At 37.8% G+C, this 19,550-nt stretch overlaps 1 protein-coding gene across 4 annotated transcripts in view; it reads right to left on the bottom strand.

The window, feature by feature from the left end:
* slc25a26 (solute carrier family 25 member 26) overlaps positions 1 to 19,084 on the bottom strand; it is a 44,841-nt gene extending 25,757 nt beyond the window's left edge. For 3 of the 4 annotated variants that reach the window (XM_043252640.1, XM_043252639.1, XM_043252641.1), the window contains exons 1-5: positions 18,936 to 19,084; positions 17,076 to 17,232; positions 16,753 to 16,862; positions 10,667 to 10,771; positions 10,460 to 10,507 (exon numbers count right to left, since the gene is read on the bottom strand). In XM_043252640.1, the coding sequence (XP_043108575.1) occupies positions 10,460 to 10,507; positions 10,667 to 10,771; positions 16,753 to 16,862; positions 17,076 to 17,232; positions 18,936 to 18,968 (453 nt within the window). In that variant the 5' untranslated portion in view covers positions 18,969 to 19,084. The remainder of the gene's footprint in view (positions 1 to 10,459; positions 10,508 to 10,666; positions 10,772 to 16,752; positions 16,863 to 17,075; positions 17,233 to 18,935) is intronic. The other variant, XM_043252643.1, reaches the window with a different exon arrangement.
* Between the last annotated feature and the right edge of the window lie 466 nt (positions 19,085 to 19,550).

The raw sequence follows: 19,550 nt of genomic DNA, 5'->3' as shown, positions 1-19,550 counted from the left end.
TGTTAAAACAATGGGAGTTCATTCATATTGTCCTGCCAGATAAAATCTGGCATGAGGCATTTGTTACTTCAACATCTGTTGACCTTACACATTTGGACACAGGAAATGCTGAAATGCGAAGGCAATGCTGATAGCTGGGTCAACCACGTGGAAGAAAATCAGCAAGCTATTTAATATTTCACATCCGAGACATGGTAATTGGTTAAAACCTCGAACGCAACGCTACAACCAAATCCGGAATAATTATCGATCGGAATGAGCTCCCGGTCCGAGCCTCCCTCAAGCTGTAATAATAACATTAACTGTCCCGTAAAGCCGCTCACCTTCAACCTCCCATTATCATGCAGCTCGGTGCTCAGACTCCATTTTTCTCCAGAGACCGCTGGGGTTAAGTACACAACTCCAGGACACATAAGCATCGCTGCCCTGGAGATAAACTACTGAGACGGGGGAGAGTCGGAAAAAGATGTCTTGAAAATTAAAGGCAGTCGGTGTTTTGAAAAGAATACTGAAGGAGAAATACGATGAAAACGGGTTTGGGGAAGGACGGAGCGAGAGATGGCGCGAGGGAAATAAATCACAGTGTGAGACAGCGAAACTCACCCTGCAATTAGAGGTTAACCTCACACTTGTTTTACAAGGGCACCGCTCTTTCATGAAAAGGGCAATGCATATCACCGTCTAGGGGGGGTGACTTGCTCCCTTCTCTTATTGCCTTCTGATGCAAGCATTATTAGATTAGAATATCATCAGTTTGGACATATTTCAAAATAAAAGCAATTTGGTGTTTTTTTCCTCTGTGTTTATATGGTGGATCAAATCAAATAAATAATAATACAGATTTTTCGCGTTATATTACATAAAAACAACATTATGTGATTATTTTATTGTAAAAAAGAACAAATCTGCATATAGTTTTGTGAAAGAACTATTGTAAATGTGAATTAGTATCCATTTAGCATTAACAATTTGCTTTAGTATAATTTTTTTATAAATGGTAATAATACAACAGTTTCTATAAATTAATACAAAAGTGTCATTGTGTTACAAAGCTTACCTTCTAGAGAAACGAAGAAAAAACTAACAACAAATCTGCAAATAATTTTGTGAAATAAAATCTGAAGGAGACGTGAAATATTATCCTTTTAACATATTAACAAAAAAAAATGCATTTGGAATCGGGTGACATTGAAGACTGGAGAAATGATGCTGCAAATTTGGCTTTGAAATTTGTATTAATTGTATTTTGTGTTAAAAAAGAAACCATTTACTCTAAATTAATTTCACAATACTACTGCTTTTACTGTATTTTATTCAAATTACGACAGCTGCAACAAAAAATAAACATACATTCTTTTGCTTATTTAAGTGAAGCAATTTATGTAAAATATGCCCAAATGAGAACTGGACACCGCTTGTTTGATATCGGGAAAAAAACCCCACATATATCCAACTCAACTGGCCACGAATATAATTTATTAAGTGTGTGGTTAAAGTTAGACAGGATTGTGTGCCGTCTAGATTAAACATTATTATTTTTACTTGATATATATGTATGCATCAAATTAATTTTACGCATGCGTTCCCTCGCGGCCGTTGGTGGGGAGTCCCTAGAGCCACGATGTGAACACTGACTTTATGCATGTTTGCGTGAGTGTGAGCATGTTAGTTCGTGTTGCTCAGAGGCATATTCGAGCTCGGGTCACAGGTCTGTGGGCCAGCAGAGGGACAAGAACCCCCCCACACACCCCCCAATCCCTCTCTCTCTCTCTCTCTCTCTGGGTCCCCAGCCAGACCGGCGGCCCTTATTTAAACCATATGTGAGGGGCTGAGATGGTTTTCTGCTCGGATTGAGGCAAACACGCAGAAAATTGTGGGAAGCAAACATAACCCCAGGACCTAGCCAGATACGCTAATTAAAACGACCTAACCAGCAAACAGAACTTGCTCACAAACCCACAGCGGCAAAAACCTGACCGAGTTACCGTTAAAACAAACAAATACAATAAAGGCTACAATGTGCAAAATTACATTATACATTTCTTTAAAATATTAAATAATATTGTATGCAATACAAATTGATATATTAATATACAGCAATATAAAAGCTCCTATTTAACGCTACGATCTTCAGGCAACAGAATTTGGAAGGTGATCAAGCTCTCCGGGCTTGAGGTACGCATTCAACCGTTAAACCACACTGACATTAACCAACAAGCAATAATACCGTGTATAAACTCAATAACCTCAGTCTGATAAAGATGTTTGGAAGCTTATCTGGAAGACACTGTGCAGAAGGTGTGCATGAAACATTTGTCCAGTTTTGGTAAAAGTGTTCTTGTTCTACAAAGCCTTCTGGAGAAAAGAGACAGTCAAAGACTCAAAGCATACTGATATTAGGCTAGTTATTACTGCGAGATGATAACCAGATCAACAGCTTGCCATCGCACAGACGTTAAAAAAATGCATCAGACTATGGCTGTGGAGATACGAGCATAGTATATCAGGGGTTTTCAAATTCCTAGGGGGACACAGGAGTGTTAGCTAAAAATATGAGTAAAAAAAAAAATTTCTATCGTAATGGGAAAATGTGTTTTTAGACTTCAATGTCACATGATTGGAAATCATTGTAATATTTTGATTTGCTACAATATTTTGACGATATTTGAAATCTGGAATGTGACGGTGCAAAAAAAAAAAATCTAAATATTGAGCAAATTGCCTTTAAAGTTTACAATGAAATGAAGTTCTTAGCAATGCAAATAACTAATTACACATTAAGTTTTAATACATTTATAGTATGAAATTATCTTCATGGAACACGATCTTATACTAATGATTTTCGGCATAAAAGATAGTCGATAGAAATCAACAATTTTGGCCCGTACAATGTATTTTTGCCTACTGTTAAAAACATACCCCAGTAACTGAATTAAAAGTTTTTTTTATTGGTAATTTGTTTTTGGCATTGAAAATATAAAAGCCACACACATATATGTATTTATGCATTTCACAACACGTCCCTCAGATTCACACTTTCATTTGCTGCCGTTTCGATTGCATTCGTTCAAAAACCTCGAAATCAAAATCCATAAAACGAATGACTTTATCTGTGTAATATTTAAACACCTACGTTCGTGTTGTTATTTCTGACTGATACTTACAGTCTGAGCTCCAATACCGCAAAGCTCTTGTTTAGGATCAGGCGGAGAATCGTCTGTGTAAAGCATACTAAATATCTATCGACGAACCCATAACGTGCTTGAGGTGATTTAATTGATCGTTATGGCTAAGGATAGAAATATCAACATTTCAAGGCGTTCTGAGGGTCCCGTTACAGAAAGCTTGGCAAGAGGAGCCGTGCGATTGTTACGCTATCAGAGAATAATGTGTGCTGCAAAGCATTATGGGTGAAGGAATAATTTAACAGCAGCGCTAGACAGGAGTCCCAGCATGAGGAATGAATCAAAGGGATGACGGATTGGAGTCGAACAGGAATGGGAGTCTGAAGTGCACACCAGCAACATGAACTATACATCAATCTCTGTATATTACGCTGCTACCTCAAGTGTTCATATGCGATTGTGTGCGTGTGAGACGGCTGTTTTCTACACATACGGACGTCTGTATCCAATTCGACTCCCGAGGAAGACCCAGACAAATGAAGTGTCTTGTTCGGCGCTATCACATAAGAGGATTCCTCTAATGCTGATCAACAGCCTTGTGAGAAGACCCGCCAAAACAAGTCCCTGGGAGAGTGGAAAAAGTGGACTCCGTAGACTCAGAGGAACATACAGAGTCTACTCATCACACACACACACACACACACACACACAGCTAAACCTCTCTACACCTTGGCCCGAACATCCCTACACTACATCAGCACCATCTGCAAACCAGACACAATTCTCCTTGGGTCATTTTGTTCAAGCCACAAATAGTCTGACGCAGCCAGACTTCTGACTGAGGACAAAGTCTGGTCCACTCTGCGACTTATCCCGGTGAAGAGCCGCGTACGTAGACAAGACATGCATGCAAAATGATGTTTAAAGGCATAAATGAACTGACAAAAGCACTATATGCTACCAAGTATTCATTTCTAGATTAGCTGTTCTGAGAATACCTTCTCATGTTAACTCGCCTAAACCGGCCAGTCAGATCGGAGCTTGCCATTTTGAGTCAAAAAGATGCAAAAGTTTCATTAGTTAACTATCAATTAAAAATATATATTAACCAATGTTCATTTCAACATTCACAGTATAAATATCAAAAGCTCTGTTAATATTATTTAATGAGGCAGAGCTGTACATTTATATTATTATATTATTAATTTGAACAATTAATAATAAATATTGCAATAAATGTATTGGTCATGGTTAATTCATGTCCGTTAATGTGATGAGTGAAACCTAAAATTTTACCCATTTATCAAACAAAACAATTATACCATTATTATTATTATTATTATTATTATTATTATTATTATTATTATAAAAATTAAATAAAAATGTTGACATTTTAAAATATATGTACATATTTAAAAGTCAAAATAATGAATATAGTAATCAACAGCACTGCGTCCAAAATTGTTTTCAGTAATTATAAAAAATATTTTCACTCATTATGTTTAGAATTTTGGGGAAATTAGAATAGAAATAGAAAAAAAAAACTGTAACAAACATAAAAAACTGTGTAACAAACACTGTATTAATTATCACACTGTTTGATTTGATTTATTGAACGGCAATAAAATAATATTACCCAATCTGTCACAAAGTACTATTTTCTGGATAAATTTAAAAGGTATACAAATTCAAATGTGCGAATTTTAATTTTAATTTCTCATACATTTCAAATCAAATTTTAAGTCCACACACGCTATCTCAATTCTGGAACTGAATTGGAATTTTAAAAAGCATCCTCAATTCATTCTCATAGTTGAAATGGCGCGCAATCTGGCAAGCACCAGTCAAGTTAAATGAGTGCGAGTGCCGTCAGTGGCGTAGGAATATGAGGCTCACCGCCCCAGTGGGAGCCGGATTAGCAGTTTAGTTTGAGGTTTGGAGGGAGATGGATCTTTTTTTTTCTCACCAACAGCCTCGACAACAGCTGGTCTGCCACGTCACGGTCGATATGCAAGCCCTTCATGGCAGCACCAGCCCTCTTTAATACACAGCCAGTATACGGGAACAGCACCTTTATCCTGATACCACACCACATTCTTCAAAACTCTCGCATTTCAGCTGGAGGCAGGATGTGCTCAGGTGGAGGGTAGAAATGAAGCCTCGGTGCCTTCACACGTGTGCTGCAAATCATTTACTGATATGCCACAGTTCAAATAAAAACACTAGCAGCCATCCAACTAGCTGAGAGACAATAAATACAAACCGGTATGGATCAATGCTAATACATGCGTGTGTGTACTCACACATTCACTTCACACATCATTGTGAAACACGGTGAGGAATGTGCATGGCAAGCATATTTAATGCCTTCTAATCAGATAAAATAAAGACAATAGAAAACGATCACAGAGTAATGAGGCAGGGCTAAAGAACTGGATGGCTGCGCTGTAAAAACATCTGATTGAAGTTATATTAATTCCAGACCTGACAGATAAAGCTTAACCCTCTGAAGCCCAATGCAGTATCGCCGAAGTTGTCTAAATCAATTCAAATAAAATTTTTTACCAAATACAATAGAGACGAACATACACTACCTTAAAAAAAAAATGCTCATTCTTTTGTTAATTTTGTTCTGCATTTATTTGATCAAATATTAACAAAATAAAACATTAATGTTGTGAAAATCTTACATTTCTAGTTTCTACTTTAACATTTTAAAATGTAATTTATAATTGTGATAGCAAAGGTGACTTACTCCAGTTTTCAGCTGGAGTTTTCATCACGGTACTTCAGAAATCATCTATAAAAAAAAAGTTATTATTATCATTGTTGAAAACAGCCATGCTCCTTAATATTTTTTGCAGAAAGTGATATGTTTCAGGATGCTCTGGTGTACTGAAAGTTAAGAGAACATTTATTTGTTACAGTCTTTATTGCCACTTTAAAACGCATCGCATCCTTGGCTGAATAAAAGCATTTTTTTTTATTAAAAAAAACAACAACCATAACACTCGTGAATTTATAACTTGAATTGTCCCATATGCCAAAAATCACAGAAACTGCTCTTATTGACCTGCAACATAAATTCTGGGTTGAATATTAAAAGGACTTTGCTGAAAGGGTCAAAATAACGTTCTTGTCCTCAATCTGTAAATGATTGGAAACGACATTGAAAGAAGTTAAATGGGAGAGCAAAAAGTACTGTGGAAAATTGACAGGAAATTGATTGTAGAATGAATCCACCAGACAAGCATAAAGAAAACCGCATACCCCTGCCTCTTATCCTCTCTGTGCTTATGTTAGAAGAAGAGGGAAACAAATCCACACTGCACTGCAGGTCAAGCATACACACTTCCACCTGTTAGCCACACATTCCACTGTGACCAATGAACAACAGCAACATAAACACAGGGATAAGTCAGACAAATTGATCTCGGGCAGGTCCAAGACCTCTGGGGCTCTTTGCCTTCAGTGTCAACAAGAGATCAGAGGAAGGGTAGAGCGAGAAAGGGAGGAAATAAACGGAGGAATCCGAATTCTTTTGATAAAAGATACTTTCAGCATTCTAGCTTCTGTTTACCTGTATATCAGTGCTTATCAGCCAGGCGGCTACAGGATAATTAAACATCATTTAAAGCCATGAATATTCATATTATGTTACTAATATTCTCAAACAGTTGCGATTCAGTTCATTTAAAAGTACCCCGTTATGGATGCAGCGTGTAACACAACTCTAATTGAATGAAAACATCCTGCAAAGTTTTTAATCTGTTATTGTCTCTCTCAAAAAAAAAAGAGGCGACTCTGAATCACTAAAATGTGTCGTCTCTAGCCGTTTCATGTCGATGCCAAAATGAAACGTTAGCATATTGAGCGCCCACTTGTTGATCTTTTTTGTTGGTCTGAAAGAAAATGCCGATTCCTTCTTTTCCACTAGGTGCCAGTTTTGGATCAATAAAAGCTCAGAAACACTGCTTTAAATGACACTGATTAATCACTGGAGGAGTTTGGAAAAAACAAGTCGTTGAATGAAACGATCGGGAGTCGTTGAGAAGATACGGCAAAAAAAAATGCATACTATAAATATTTTTTTTTTACTTTTTTGTTGTTTGGAACCATCAAATCTTTCATAAACCATATTGGGACGCTTTAATGCAATTTTTGTTTCTGCAGCAATATAGAGCATAAACAAATGAGGTTTGGAAAGACATGAGGGTGTGTAAACGATGATAGAATCTTCTAACCGTATCTGTGCTCGAATCTGAGGAAATGCTGAGGGAAATACATTTTTGGACATCTCAGCAGCGACTAACGCAGAAGTTGACAGGAGCGCAGCTCGAGGCGTAGGTGTTTCATGAGTACATTCTTACAGGGTTGCCAGTTCTCCTCTCCTCCCCTTCCCTCCGCTCTCACATCTGTGCTGATATACAATGAACTCTGTCAGATGGCAATCTATATATCTCCAACAGCCTTCTGCCTCCCTCAATCTCACAATCCCTCTCGGGTGAGCGTCATGAGAAACTATATGATCAGATCTCTCTGTCAACATTACAGAAACGGTCCATAGAAAATCCAAATTATTCATTTTTAATACTATGGTTTCATCCCAGGAAAAAAGACCAGTTTAGAAAGACCATAAGTGTAGGTTATAAAAAAAACAAGACATTTGAAACCGTTTTATCTTTTACCTTCAGCATTCATTAAGTTGATTAAAGATGTTTTATGTTTCTAAAAATCAGTACCTTTCAGCTTCCTTACTGATGGTCATCAGATTTGCTCTAAACCTGTTATGCCCTCTAGTGGCTGAAACCAAAAAACGCAGCGTAAGATAGAGTCCTACATCTTGTAAATATGGTGTCTGTATTCAAAGTCTTTGGAATTCATTCGGGTGGTAGCTTTATGCGAGGAGTGAAGTCATTTTCCACAGAAAATCTTCTCCTGTTGTATCGTCGTAACTGGCACACCTCAAGAATTAGTCTGGTTTATAAACGAATGAAATCACAATTCATTCATGAACTGAACGTAAGAGAGCAACAGCAGGTCAGATATTTAAAAAAAAAAAATAATAAATAAAATTCTTAAAATAGTTCACTCATAACTTTCTTATTTGTACAAGTTTCTTATGTTGACCATGAAGATAATTTGAAGAATTGTGAACAAGCAAACAATTGCTAGTTTCCACTGACTACCAGGATACTTCAAAATATCTTTAAAAGAAGCCGTTTTGGATTGACATGAAAATGAGTAAAATAATTTTTGGGTGAACAATCACTTTAAATTGTGGCTTGTTCTCCACATGAAACTATTGAAATGAATGAATGAATATATGTGTGTGTGTGTGTGTGTGTGTGTGTGTGTGTGTGTGTGTGTGTGTGTGCGTGTATGAATCACACGTGTGTTTTGATTTTGAGGTTAGTTTGTCATTGGTTCCTGTGTTCTCTAATTACTTCTTTCTGTTCCACCTGAGTTTGATTAATTATTAATTATTATAAAAATAAGCTGTGCAGATGTTTCTTATGCAACAAATCAGCATATCTGAACGCTTTCTGAAAGATCATGCGACACTGAAGACTGGGGTCAGCCATCACATGAACATATTACATTTTAAAACGTTGCAACAGAAAACAGTTATCATAAAATTGTAATAATAATATTCATAATTATCTCTGAGCCGTTTTTCACAAACATTGATGGTGACCGTTGCGATTTACCCTTGACTATTAGTTTATATTGACATCATGCATCACGTGTGACAGAATTTCTCTTCACACTCGGGATTGCCATCCTGTCTCTCTTCTTTCGTGATCAACTAGCGTGTATCGGCGGGCTGCATCTCATCACAGCCTCTTGTCCGGGGTTCTTTAATGAATCTGCATAATGGAGAAGACCCCAATTAAATCCTTGCGTGAGGAGGACTCGGCATCCAGGGTAAACAAACTTACCCTGACAGGGTTGCGGTGCTGGATAAGATAGCGGGCAGAGGAAATGAATTAGCTTCCTGACACACGTCAAAGCCAATCCCAAGGAAGAAGCGGGGCACCTCTCGGCACCTCTATTTTATCTGGCCCTTAGTATTCAGCCTCAGCAGCCCGCTCTCATCCAAAATGTATTCATTTATTCAGAAGCCCTTGGAGAAATCAGAAAAAAGCTTGTTGTTCTCTTTTCTTTATGTCCAGATGGAGTTCGCGTGAATAACGTGTGTTAAGTGAGGCGGAAAATAAGTACAGGATGGCCCCGCAGTGAAAGACAATATCACCTTACGAAAAAATGAGTGTCACCTTCATGCAGACAACAAGCTTTCTTTGATTTCGAATTTTTCACTGCCTTTATCTTTGTCTTTTTTTGTCAGCGTGACGCGGAGGAGGAGAAAATAAATTCGGAAAGCAAATGAAAAACTATGAGCTTTGCCTATAACTCAATACGCATTATCATGCGATGCAGGTGTGCGAGAAAGCAGATGATTAATCAAAGGGGCGAGAAGAAGAGACGCATTTAAAAAGGCGTCTTGTTTTTGGTGGGAGAGATACGGTGCGTTTCACCTTGTGGTTGATCTGCCTGCTGCTTGTTCCATTAGTTTCATTAGCTACATAAATTGTTAATACAAAAAAAAAAAAAAAAAAAGACGCTTGAATGAGCGAACTGAAATTCGGATTAGAAAAGGGCCTATGTCTTGCTTGAGGAGAACCAAAAATAAAAATGTACTTTGCGCAGAACACAAAGAAGACATTTTGAAGACGCCGTCGTTTGCAACCGTATAATGAAAGCCAGTTTCAAAATAACGCTGAACCCATTTGACTTGCATCGTATGAATGAAAATAAAGCAAAGAATTCTTAGAATTCTTTACATTTTAGATTCTTTAAAGAACTTTCGTCTGGACTATTGTTTGACTGATTTATCTTTAGTTGTTTCTCAGTCAGTAAAACCAGCACTGAGATGCTTAAGATCACAGAGAACAAACGAAACGAAATGGATGAAATGGGTATTTATCTACAAACAATTCAAACTAAATACTCATTTTTAATCTGCAACCTCAGCTAGAGCCGTTTCATGTGAATAAGCAGTCATTCACACTCAAAGTGTATCGCGTTCCCCCGTGTTACAGCAACGTATTTGACCCTTTTGTTGCTTTTTAACCATTTTCATTTGTTTTATCCTGTTTAAGTCCTCTCCGTTCTGCTCATGTGTAATGTTGCTCTGAGTCTTAAACAGTAATACTTTTTTTCTTTTAGTGTTTTTGCACACAAACAAACCCGCGTGTCAGCATCAAAGCATCTGTATAATTACGTGAAGAACAGAGTAACAGTACTTGATGTGTTCAGGAAAGCCAGCCTACCTCCCTAAGTACTGTACTGCCATAACCTCTGTACAAGCCTCTGAATCCCTGCAATGAGAAAAAAGACGTGGCATTTTCATCTGTTTTCTTTACAAAATGACTTATGTATATGTCAATAAATCCACCCATGCAACATGACAGGTCAAGTGAACTCAAGCGCACTTTATGTTCACTGTAAGTCGAGCTGACGGTATACACATACAGTACCTCTTCTTGTAGTGTATTCAGCAGGACCCTGTAGGTAGTGAGAGATGGACTGGCCTGTGTCCTTTGCTTCACCACTTCAGTCGGGACACGGATCAGACAGGCAACCTGTGTAAGAAGAAGAGGACATCCATCAATCAAATGAGAAATGCAAAACACAAAGAGAAATGCTCAAGTACACAAAATGGCTGTTTGAAAACAGTGAAATAATTTAACAAACAGCAGATTAATATTTACAACAAAATGAAGAAACAAAAGTGGATCGTGACAAAAAAATAAATAAATAAACATTTGGCAAAATTTCCGAAAGCAAAACCTTGGATTTACAAATTTCTAAACAACAGATAAAATACTTAAAATTTGTTTTAAAAATGCATTTTAAAAAAAGTTTGAGTTAAAGTTCTGCTTGAAATACAAAAAAAAAAAAATTAAAGTTTATACATATAAAAAGCATAAAGTGTTTCTTAAAATCAATAATGAAAAACTTACATAAATATATATTTTTTTATATTACACATAATAAAATTCATTAAAAACACACACACACACACACACACACACACACACACATACATGCATACATACATGCATACATACATGCATACATATATATATATATGCTTTGCTTCAAGCTCATTCTTCATGGCTGCATCGCCCTCCAAAACTACACTTGTGGTGCATTACTTCTGATCCTCTCCATGCTGGGGGGTGGAAATACCAGCGCCAAGCGAGGATGGAAAGCAATCTCCGCAACCACAGGGAGTTTACCGGGCCCCCCACCAGACCCCCAGGCTCACACTGGATCTGTGGTGCTGGATGTAATCTCTTCTGAATGACAGAGCGGGCGTGGGGTGCTACTACCAGAGAGGTCGGGTCTGCCGAGAGCCCAGCTGACAGCCTACAGGCACGGTATGTGTGAACAAGCCACGGTAGTTTGCACTCTGTATGACTCTGACAGGCGGCAGAGCATCTCTCGCACAGTTGCCAGATGAATAGCCACTTGGCTTACAAAACAGCATGCGAGACTGTAGTACGGCCAGCGTGACCCAAATGCGGAAGAACCAGGTGAGGGAATCTGTATTTGCGTCGGGAAAAGTAAGGTCAAGCAGGGAAGGTTTGCATTTAAGGAAAAGGCGTGTAGCAAGAGTGCCATCCAGCGGTCAAGCGGGGAACTGCAAGGATCGGTCTATTAGGCAAACTGACAGGGTCCATTTTACTAAACTCATTACATTATCTTTTTTTTTGCTGGGTTAACATTTACGAAACGCTAAACATCGCGTCTCCTCGAGTAATTCTCAAAAGGATCAAAATTACGGCAGTAAATAGAGAGGGAAGTGGATATGACAAGTAATTCTTGCCGTAATTGAATTGGCGTGCGCGAGCGCGCGCCTCAGCAATTTAAATCGTCTCGCGGGGGAGTTGATGGAGGACTGGCGAGAGATTATATCAGATCAATTACCGGTATTGTGCATTTCTGGGTGATTTACAGAGAGCGGTGAGGGGGGAAACTACGCTCAGGACATTTTAAAATAAGTGAAGGAGTTTCGTACAAGTACGTGAACAGTCAAGCGATTATCGAGGTAACGACTTTAAGGCAGTTTGGCTAATTAGTTGACTAATTAAGGTCTAATAATACTGTTTATTGTGAGACACATTTATCTTTATCTTGGAGGCGGTTAATTAGTCGCTGCCTCTGCTCTTCCCGCGCTGTGCAGCCGAAGCGCGGGAACCCTGAGGACGAAACTCTCATTTCCATGTCGACTCAACGACCAGAGGTCAGCACTCGCCGCGACAGGAAGGTCGATGTAGAAGCCCGGGCAATTAAAGCTTATTTTAGCACTGGGTGAATCAGTTCAGAGCCGTTTGTCTTTCCTTGTGCTCCACCTGCAGAGGGACGACCGAAACACCATAGAACTGTTGTTTTTGTGCACGGCCTGCAAGTAATAGCCTACAAAATCATGATACATTACGCACTGTGAAGTCTTATTAACTTTTATTAACTTTTATACCAGGTCGCGTAGTTAAATGCGAGATCTACATGCTTTTTTAACATGTTAGATCATGCCATTGTGGTTCAAATGAAATAACATGTTATAAATGCATTCTGTAAGGCATTAATAATTCATCTGAATCATTTTAGGATTTCAAAATAAATAAATAAAGTATAAACATTATTATACAGCGAGGGTACATAAACTTGACCCTTAATTGAAATCATATTAAACGTAATAATATAATAAAATTGTATAACGCAATAAAATCTCATTTATATTAAATAAATGTTATTTGTATTTTTAGTTTTCTTAAAAAAAGCTTTTTCACTATTAAGCTAAATGAAACATTCAATACTAAAATGTTGAGCAATGAAATCTGCATGATTCTGAATGATCACGTGACAAGACTGCTAAAAATTTAATCAAATTAGCATATTATTAATATAACATTTTTACTGACTTTTGCAGTGATAAATGCAGTGTTGGTGAGGTTTTTTTGGTTTTTAAAATCTAAAAAAAAAACACATTTTTGACTGCTTGATGTGAGTTAGAAAAAATTTATAACATGATATTTTATTGTATTTTTTTTTAACATTTGCCTTTTTACCCAGAAACCTGAAGCCACTTTTTGAATCCCAATGCACTACTATTAGCATAAAATAAAGCGCTTGTACATGCTAAGGTCGCTCTCACAGCTGTGACTCCAGACATCAATAGAAACAGCTGGAACATTCCGAGCGGTCCGTGAACTCAGAACACGCGCCTCCCAGCAGAGTCTCAGGAAGTTGGAATTACAGCAGGCATCTGGAACAATCTTCCACAGATTATCCTACAGGTGCTTTAAAAAACAACAACAGTGGCCCCTCGGGCCCTTACGGAGCGCTGCCTTCCTAAAACCTATCTGCAGAAAACCACTATGTTCCTGACACGTCCCTCATCTTTAATAACAACAGCAGTGCATGTGCAGAAATAACATTTTTAACCCAACACTTCGATTGCCTATTTTTTGATATTTCAGAGACCTGCCAGGTGAGAATGAGAAGAGGGGGGGGGGGTGAAAAGGCTAAAAATGAGCCACAGTACAACGCTCAAGCTTGATTTGCACAATAAATCACGGGCAATGGTTTTCTCGTGGGCGATGCACGGGTTGTTTGCTGTGCCAAGCTTAGCGGGTTGCCAGTCTGCCTCTTCTAGTCACGCCACATGCTGTTTTCACCCCACAGCCATAGGGAGAGACTAGCTTTATAAATGGGCGAAAAGTGCTGCTTCGGCTTGACAAATGAGCTTTCGGAGAGCGTGTTGGGCAAATGGGAATGAAGATAAATCTGATATAATGGCTAGATAACCGCCTGCTCTGGCCCTGACAGATACCATCAGCCAGTGCATTCTTTATATAGCACGAATACACACATACAATGATACAGAGAAAGATGTGACAGAAATCACCACTGCTATTATCACACAATATTACACCACACGCGTTAATCTGATTGGTTGATGAATGTTCTAAGGCGGGGTTGGCAAACTCTAGTCCTGGAGAGCCACAGCCCGGCAGAGTTCAGCTCCAACCCAAATAAAAACTCGCCTGACCGTAGCTTCCTGCTAACCCTTCAGACCTTAGCTTGTTCGGGTGTGTTTGATTAGGACCGAAGCAAAACTCTGCAGACCAGAGGTATCTCCAAGGTCGACGTTCAACACCCCTGTCGCAATGTGTGCAATTATTTTCAAGTAAGCGCACAGCTATGAATTAGTTCCACGTCTGTCGACGGCATTACGCTGGCTCCGCGTAACACCTTGCAAAAAGCTAAGAGCCTACAACAGCAATTGAACCAAAACCCAAACTTGTCAGCACTGCCTCGCAATTAATGTTTTTGATAAAACTGCAACTAAATTACATTTTTCATTAGCGAGGACTGTGCAATTAATCACCTTTTATCTCGTCAGTAAAACTGGCTTCTTGGTCGGTAGTAAATCTCTCGCAAGCTACGCAATATCACAGCTTTCATATCTGGAAGACTTTAAGCTGAGGAATTCAGATGACTTTGTAGCATCGCACATGCCTCGTAACAGCCTAGGGCTGTGCAATTAATCTAATTCGATTATAATGCGAATATCATATTGCCTAGCTTTCCAATGAACTACGGTACTGTGAAGTAAATGTCACTCCATCTGAAAGCATGGTGATTTACTAGTAATCAAGAAACCGACGAGACGTGCATGATAATCGAATTCAATTCCTTGCACAGCCCTAGCGAGGAGTTTACACTGCTGTTTTTGAAGCTGCTAAACTTACAACATTGCTATTTGTAAAGACGTTGCTGCTGAACAATTTGGACAACTCATCAGCTGCATGTAGAAACCTCTTCTGTATGTAGTTGCGTGAAGAGACAGCAGAGACTGATAAAGTGAGGAAAAAGTTTCCAGACAATTAAAATCTTTCTAGTTGCAGATTGGAGGTTGTTTTAGGGAGCATATGTGATGCTACAAAGTCATCTGAATCCCTGAGCTTAAAGTCCCGGATCCGCAATGTGTTTGATTAGTGCGCTAGTGCCTTAAAGGGTCAACTAGATAACTTGACAGCGCAGCAGATTCTGGAAAAGCAATGGGGAAAAGCGCAAAGTGATAGGAAATAATAAAAAGCGATTATTGCACAAAGAAGAAACAAATCGGAATAATTTTAAATAAGTCAAACCATTTCCAGTTAGAAAACCTATTAGTGAGAAGTTGTATAATGGCAGGACTTATGTAAGTAAGATGACTTTGTCTTCTGCTCCAGACAGCCTGAGGGGAAGACTTTTGTGGTTAAGCTCCAGGATTACAGGCTTTGAACGGGGCAACGTGTACCCACAACACACTGGGATTCAGCTGGGGCTCTGCTGTTAAAATCCCCCCTTTTGAAGTGTGCAAATCCTGCTGCACCAGGCAAAGGGTTATCAACCCACACGACTTCAACTTCACCTCATATTCACATACAGTCAAACCAAAATGGAATCAGACACCTTCAATGTTTCTCATATTATACACAGTTTATTCGCTATAGTTCAGAAAACAGTAAAAAAAATATATATATTATAAGAACTCAGAGTTAAACTGCTTCTTGATCATGTCAGATAACTTTGACTCCATAAAGTTATCTTGTTATCTTTTTGATTATGTTAAGTTTTTGAAAGGGACTGCTTTTTTTTTTAACTCACAACTCTTTTATTTTCTGAAAAGTATGTATGGTAATGTCCAAATGTATGTTTGGTAAGATGCACTTTATTTTATCAAGATACAGTAAAAACTGAAATAGGCTAAGCTGAATTTAACATTTTCAGTGTGACATGATCATCCTAATATGCTGATTTGGTGCTCATGAAGTATTTATGAATAATAATATTGCAATTTTTTAAATAAATACATAACCAACCCTCTTATGAAAGTCTCGAGTTCTCTTAAGGGATGAAGGCTATTTTATACACTACCGTCCTTAAAGAATAAAGCAAACAGGATCTAAAGAAGTGGGCAGCCCTGAGACACAACAAAGAAAAAAGTCTTTACTGCAATTCTAATCAGTCCTTGTCTGATTAGAATCTGTCCTTGGGGAACATATTAAATTAATTTAAAAACATTCAAAGCGGTTCCACGTTCTAAAATCATACAGTTAGTTTTTAACTGCAGTGCATTTTAAGGTAAAGTGTCAGAACAGATAAAACAGCAGAGGTTTTGCTTCGGTGTTGGACTATTTTTGTGACATGAGCTGGACCGCACCGCACCGAGTGTAAAGTTTCACTAGCAGAGGAAATGAAGGCGCTCTTTGCGGCTCCAAAATCTCCCTTGACAAAACTGCAAGACTCCTCTCTACAAAAACAGCTATGTAAATAGACAATAATAAAATCCTGTTTGGCCAGCTGGTGGGGAAAATACAAGGTTGTCTGTGGCCCGGCTCCTAACCCAGAGCAAAAACCAGCCAATAAAAACCACATTCTACGCTTTTTCTGCATATTTGTCTCCGAAACAAATAAACTGTTCATTTGGGATGCAATGGTAAACAAATGATTATAAATACAAAAGACAAAACAACAGGAAAGAAAAGAAGAATAACAGGAAACCTACAATTTCCCCGAGTGATGCGGCCAGCATGTGAGTGACGGGGGCCAAGCTTGAAGCACTGTAGCCTGCGAGTAACGACTTCGTGCTTTCGTAGGTGACAAAGAACGCAGCGGCTGGAACCAAGAAGAAAACACTTTTCAAACAGCACGCGCTTTCTAAAATGTGTGTATTTATTTGCAGACATATACAGAGCTAGTGATTCCTGTTAAATATGCTATTTATCATAACCAGATGCATGCGGTTTTAAAAATCTTCTAAAGAGTTTAAAGTACAATTTTAGAACATGCAGCCATTTTTCATGTTTACAATAAAATGAACAAACTTGCCGTTGGGAAAGGAGCCTATAGCAGCTGACGGGACCCCTGCGTAGATCCCTCTGAACCCGCCCGCCTTGTAGAAGCCCTGCTGGCTCTGCAACCTTGTCTTTATGGTGTCCAGAGGGAAGAGAGTGAGATCTACACACATTCCTGCACAACCGCCTGCCTAAGGGACAAAGAGCAACGACACCATTTTAATACATCATTATATATCAGTACAGTATAATAGTAGTAACGCTTTACTTCTGGCGCAATGCAATTAATCACTATAATATCATATATCATTTTTTTATCGGATAATAATGCCACAATTTACCACAAATTACTCTTTAAGGTGCTTTAGGGAGAAGACGAGGCAGGTGTGCTGATCTGCTTGATATGATTATTAAAACATGAAGTGGAGATAGAGAATATCTAATAACTTTTTTATTAGAATAACTTTTTATCTGATTCATTATTTATTATACACTATTTTTAGCAACAAGACGCAACACTGTGCATACGGACCTGCAAACAAAATCCTTTTTCAGCCTCAATGGTAGAGAGTGGGAGCTTTATGATTGAATTACTGTTATTACTGTTAAATAAATAATAAAAATTTAAAAACCATCTGAAGCTAAGTTGCTCCTGTTTTGGTCTAGATCAAGCTGAAGTTGTCAATAATATATATATATATATATATATATATATATATATATATAAAACTTTTATATTCATACTTGAGAAAAAAGGAAGAAGAAGAGTATTGCTTTTTATTTTTCTATAAACTACAAGGTCAAAAAGTTTGTTTAGTTTGTGTTAAGATTTATTATAATTTTGTCCTTCCTCTTAACCCCTAGGCTGAGGAGGTCATAACATAACAACAACGATGTTTGACTGTTTATTGATTATAGTTTGTTTATTGCTGAGCTTAAGTGGTTTCAGTCATTTTTATCAGACAGATACGTCATTAAAGATGGCTGTCCATGCTTTTTATTACTTCAAGCCTTCAAAGTCCCAAATTGCTGCTAGATTTCTTAAAACTAGTCACAAATACGAGCACATCACCTCTATATTGAGGGACCTCCATGGGCTGCTATTCAGTTTAGAATTAGTTTTTAAGTTCTTTTACTGGTGCATAAACCTCTACATAACACGGATGCTACATTTCTACACTCCCACTAGAAGCCTAAGATCCAGTGACCCAAATCTCTTGTTTCCTCAGTCTAGGCTCTTACACAGATGGGACCATGCTTTTTCAGTGGGTTGGCCCTGGTTATGGAGCAATTTGCTGCTTGAGATCAGAATCATTCCCCCTGTATCCATTTATATGTCACTTTTAAAAACTCACCTGTTTAACTTGGCATTTTAATTTCCCTTTTATTACATAACATTGTGGGCAAGAGGACCACTCTGTCTTCATATTGTCCATCTGTCCTCCTTATTAATAATTATCACTTCATTCTTATGCTCTATTATTTAGTTTGTCATTCTCCCTTTATGTTATATATATATGACTATATATGTATATATATATGACTTTTCTCACTTTGGTTCGTCTTGTGGCTGTTTTTAAATGTACTTTATAAATAAATTAACTTGAACTTTACTGACCGCTATTATTATTCTTTTTTAAAAAGAATTTTATTTTCTTCATTACTTTAATATCAGTCACTTCCGTCGTCATAACCATGACCAAAAATTATTTTCAAAAGGACTAGTCTAGATGACTGAAACAAGAAAGCCCCTAGAAAGATACTGACACAGTAGCATGAAAACTTTGTTACTATATTATATTACATTATATACTTCAGGCAGAGTTAAGGTCGTGAGGAAGGATGCCCACGCTTTTGCTTACAGAGGGTGTAACAGAGGTAAAATGTGCATTACCACAAGGGAGGCTGTGAACTCTCTTCTATCCATATTGTACGCGAGGACTTCGGCATTAAGCAGGTGACATCGGGAAGTGGTTGATCTTTGACGCTCTACACAACATCTATCGCACGCTCTTCATGGGCGCTGCCATGTTTAAGGCGGACGTTTCCCTTGACGTCACGTGATGACAACAACAGCGCTCTCTTTAATTCCAGCAGAATATCAATATATATATTTAACTATTTTCTACATAAAACATTTTATAATATTTCATCGATATTTAATTATATTCATTATTATTATTATTATTATTATTATTATTATTATTATTATTATTATTATTATTATTATTATTGTTGTTGTTGTTGTTGTTGTTGTTTAAAGGCAAATGACATCAATTTTATGTTGGCTGCTCTAAGAAACTTTAATATCCCCGTTCTGAGATTTAGATTTTGTTTTTCAATTCAGAATGTCTTAATTTAGAATTACATGTTCAAAATAAAATCCAGTAAGGTCCAGCAGGGGGAACTATTATTCCATTAAAAGGTTACAATTACAGGAAAACAAACAAAAGTAGCAAATTGATTTAAATTAAATAAAATTAAACAATAAAATACTGTATAGAGTACA

The sequence above is a fragment of the Puntigrus tetrazona genome, chromosome 11 (genome assembly GCF_018831695.1).
Source record: "Puntigrus tetrazona isolate hp1 chromosome 11, ASM1883169v1, whole genome shotgun sequence".
Classification (NCBI taxonomy): Eukaryota; Metazoa; Chordata; class Actinopteri; order Cypriniformes; family Cyprinidae; genus Puntigrus; species Puntigrus tetrazona.
This window is presented reverse-complemented; position numbering and strand designations above follow the sequence as displayed.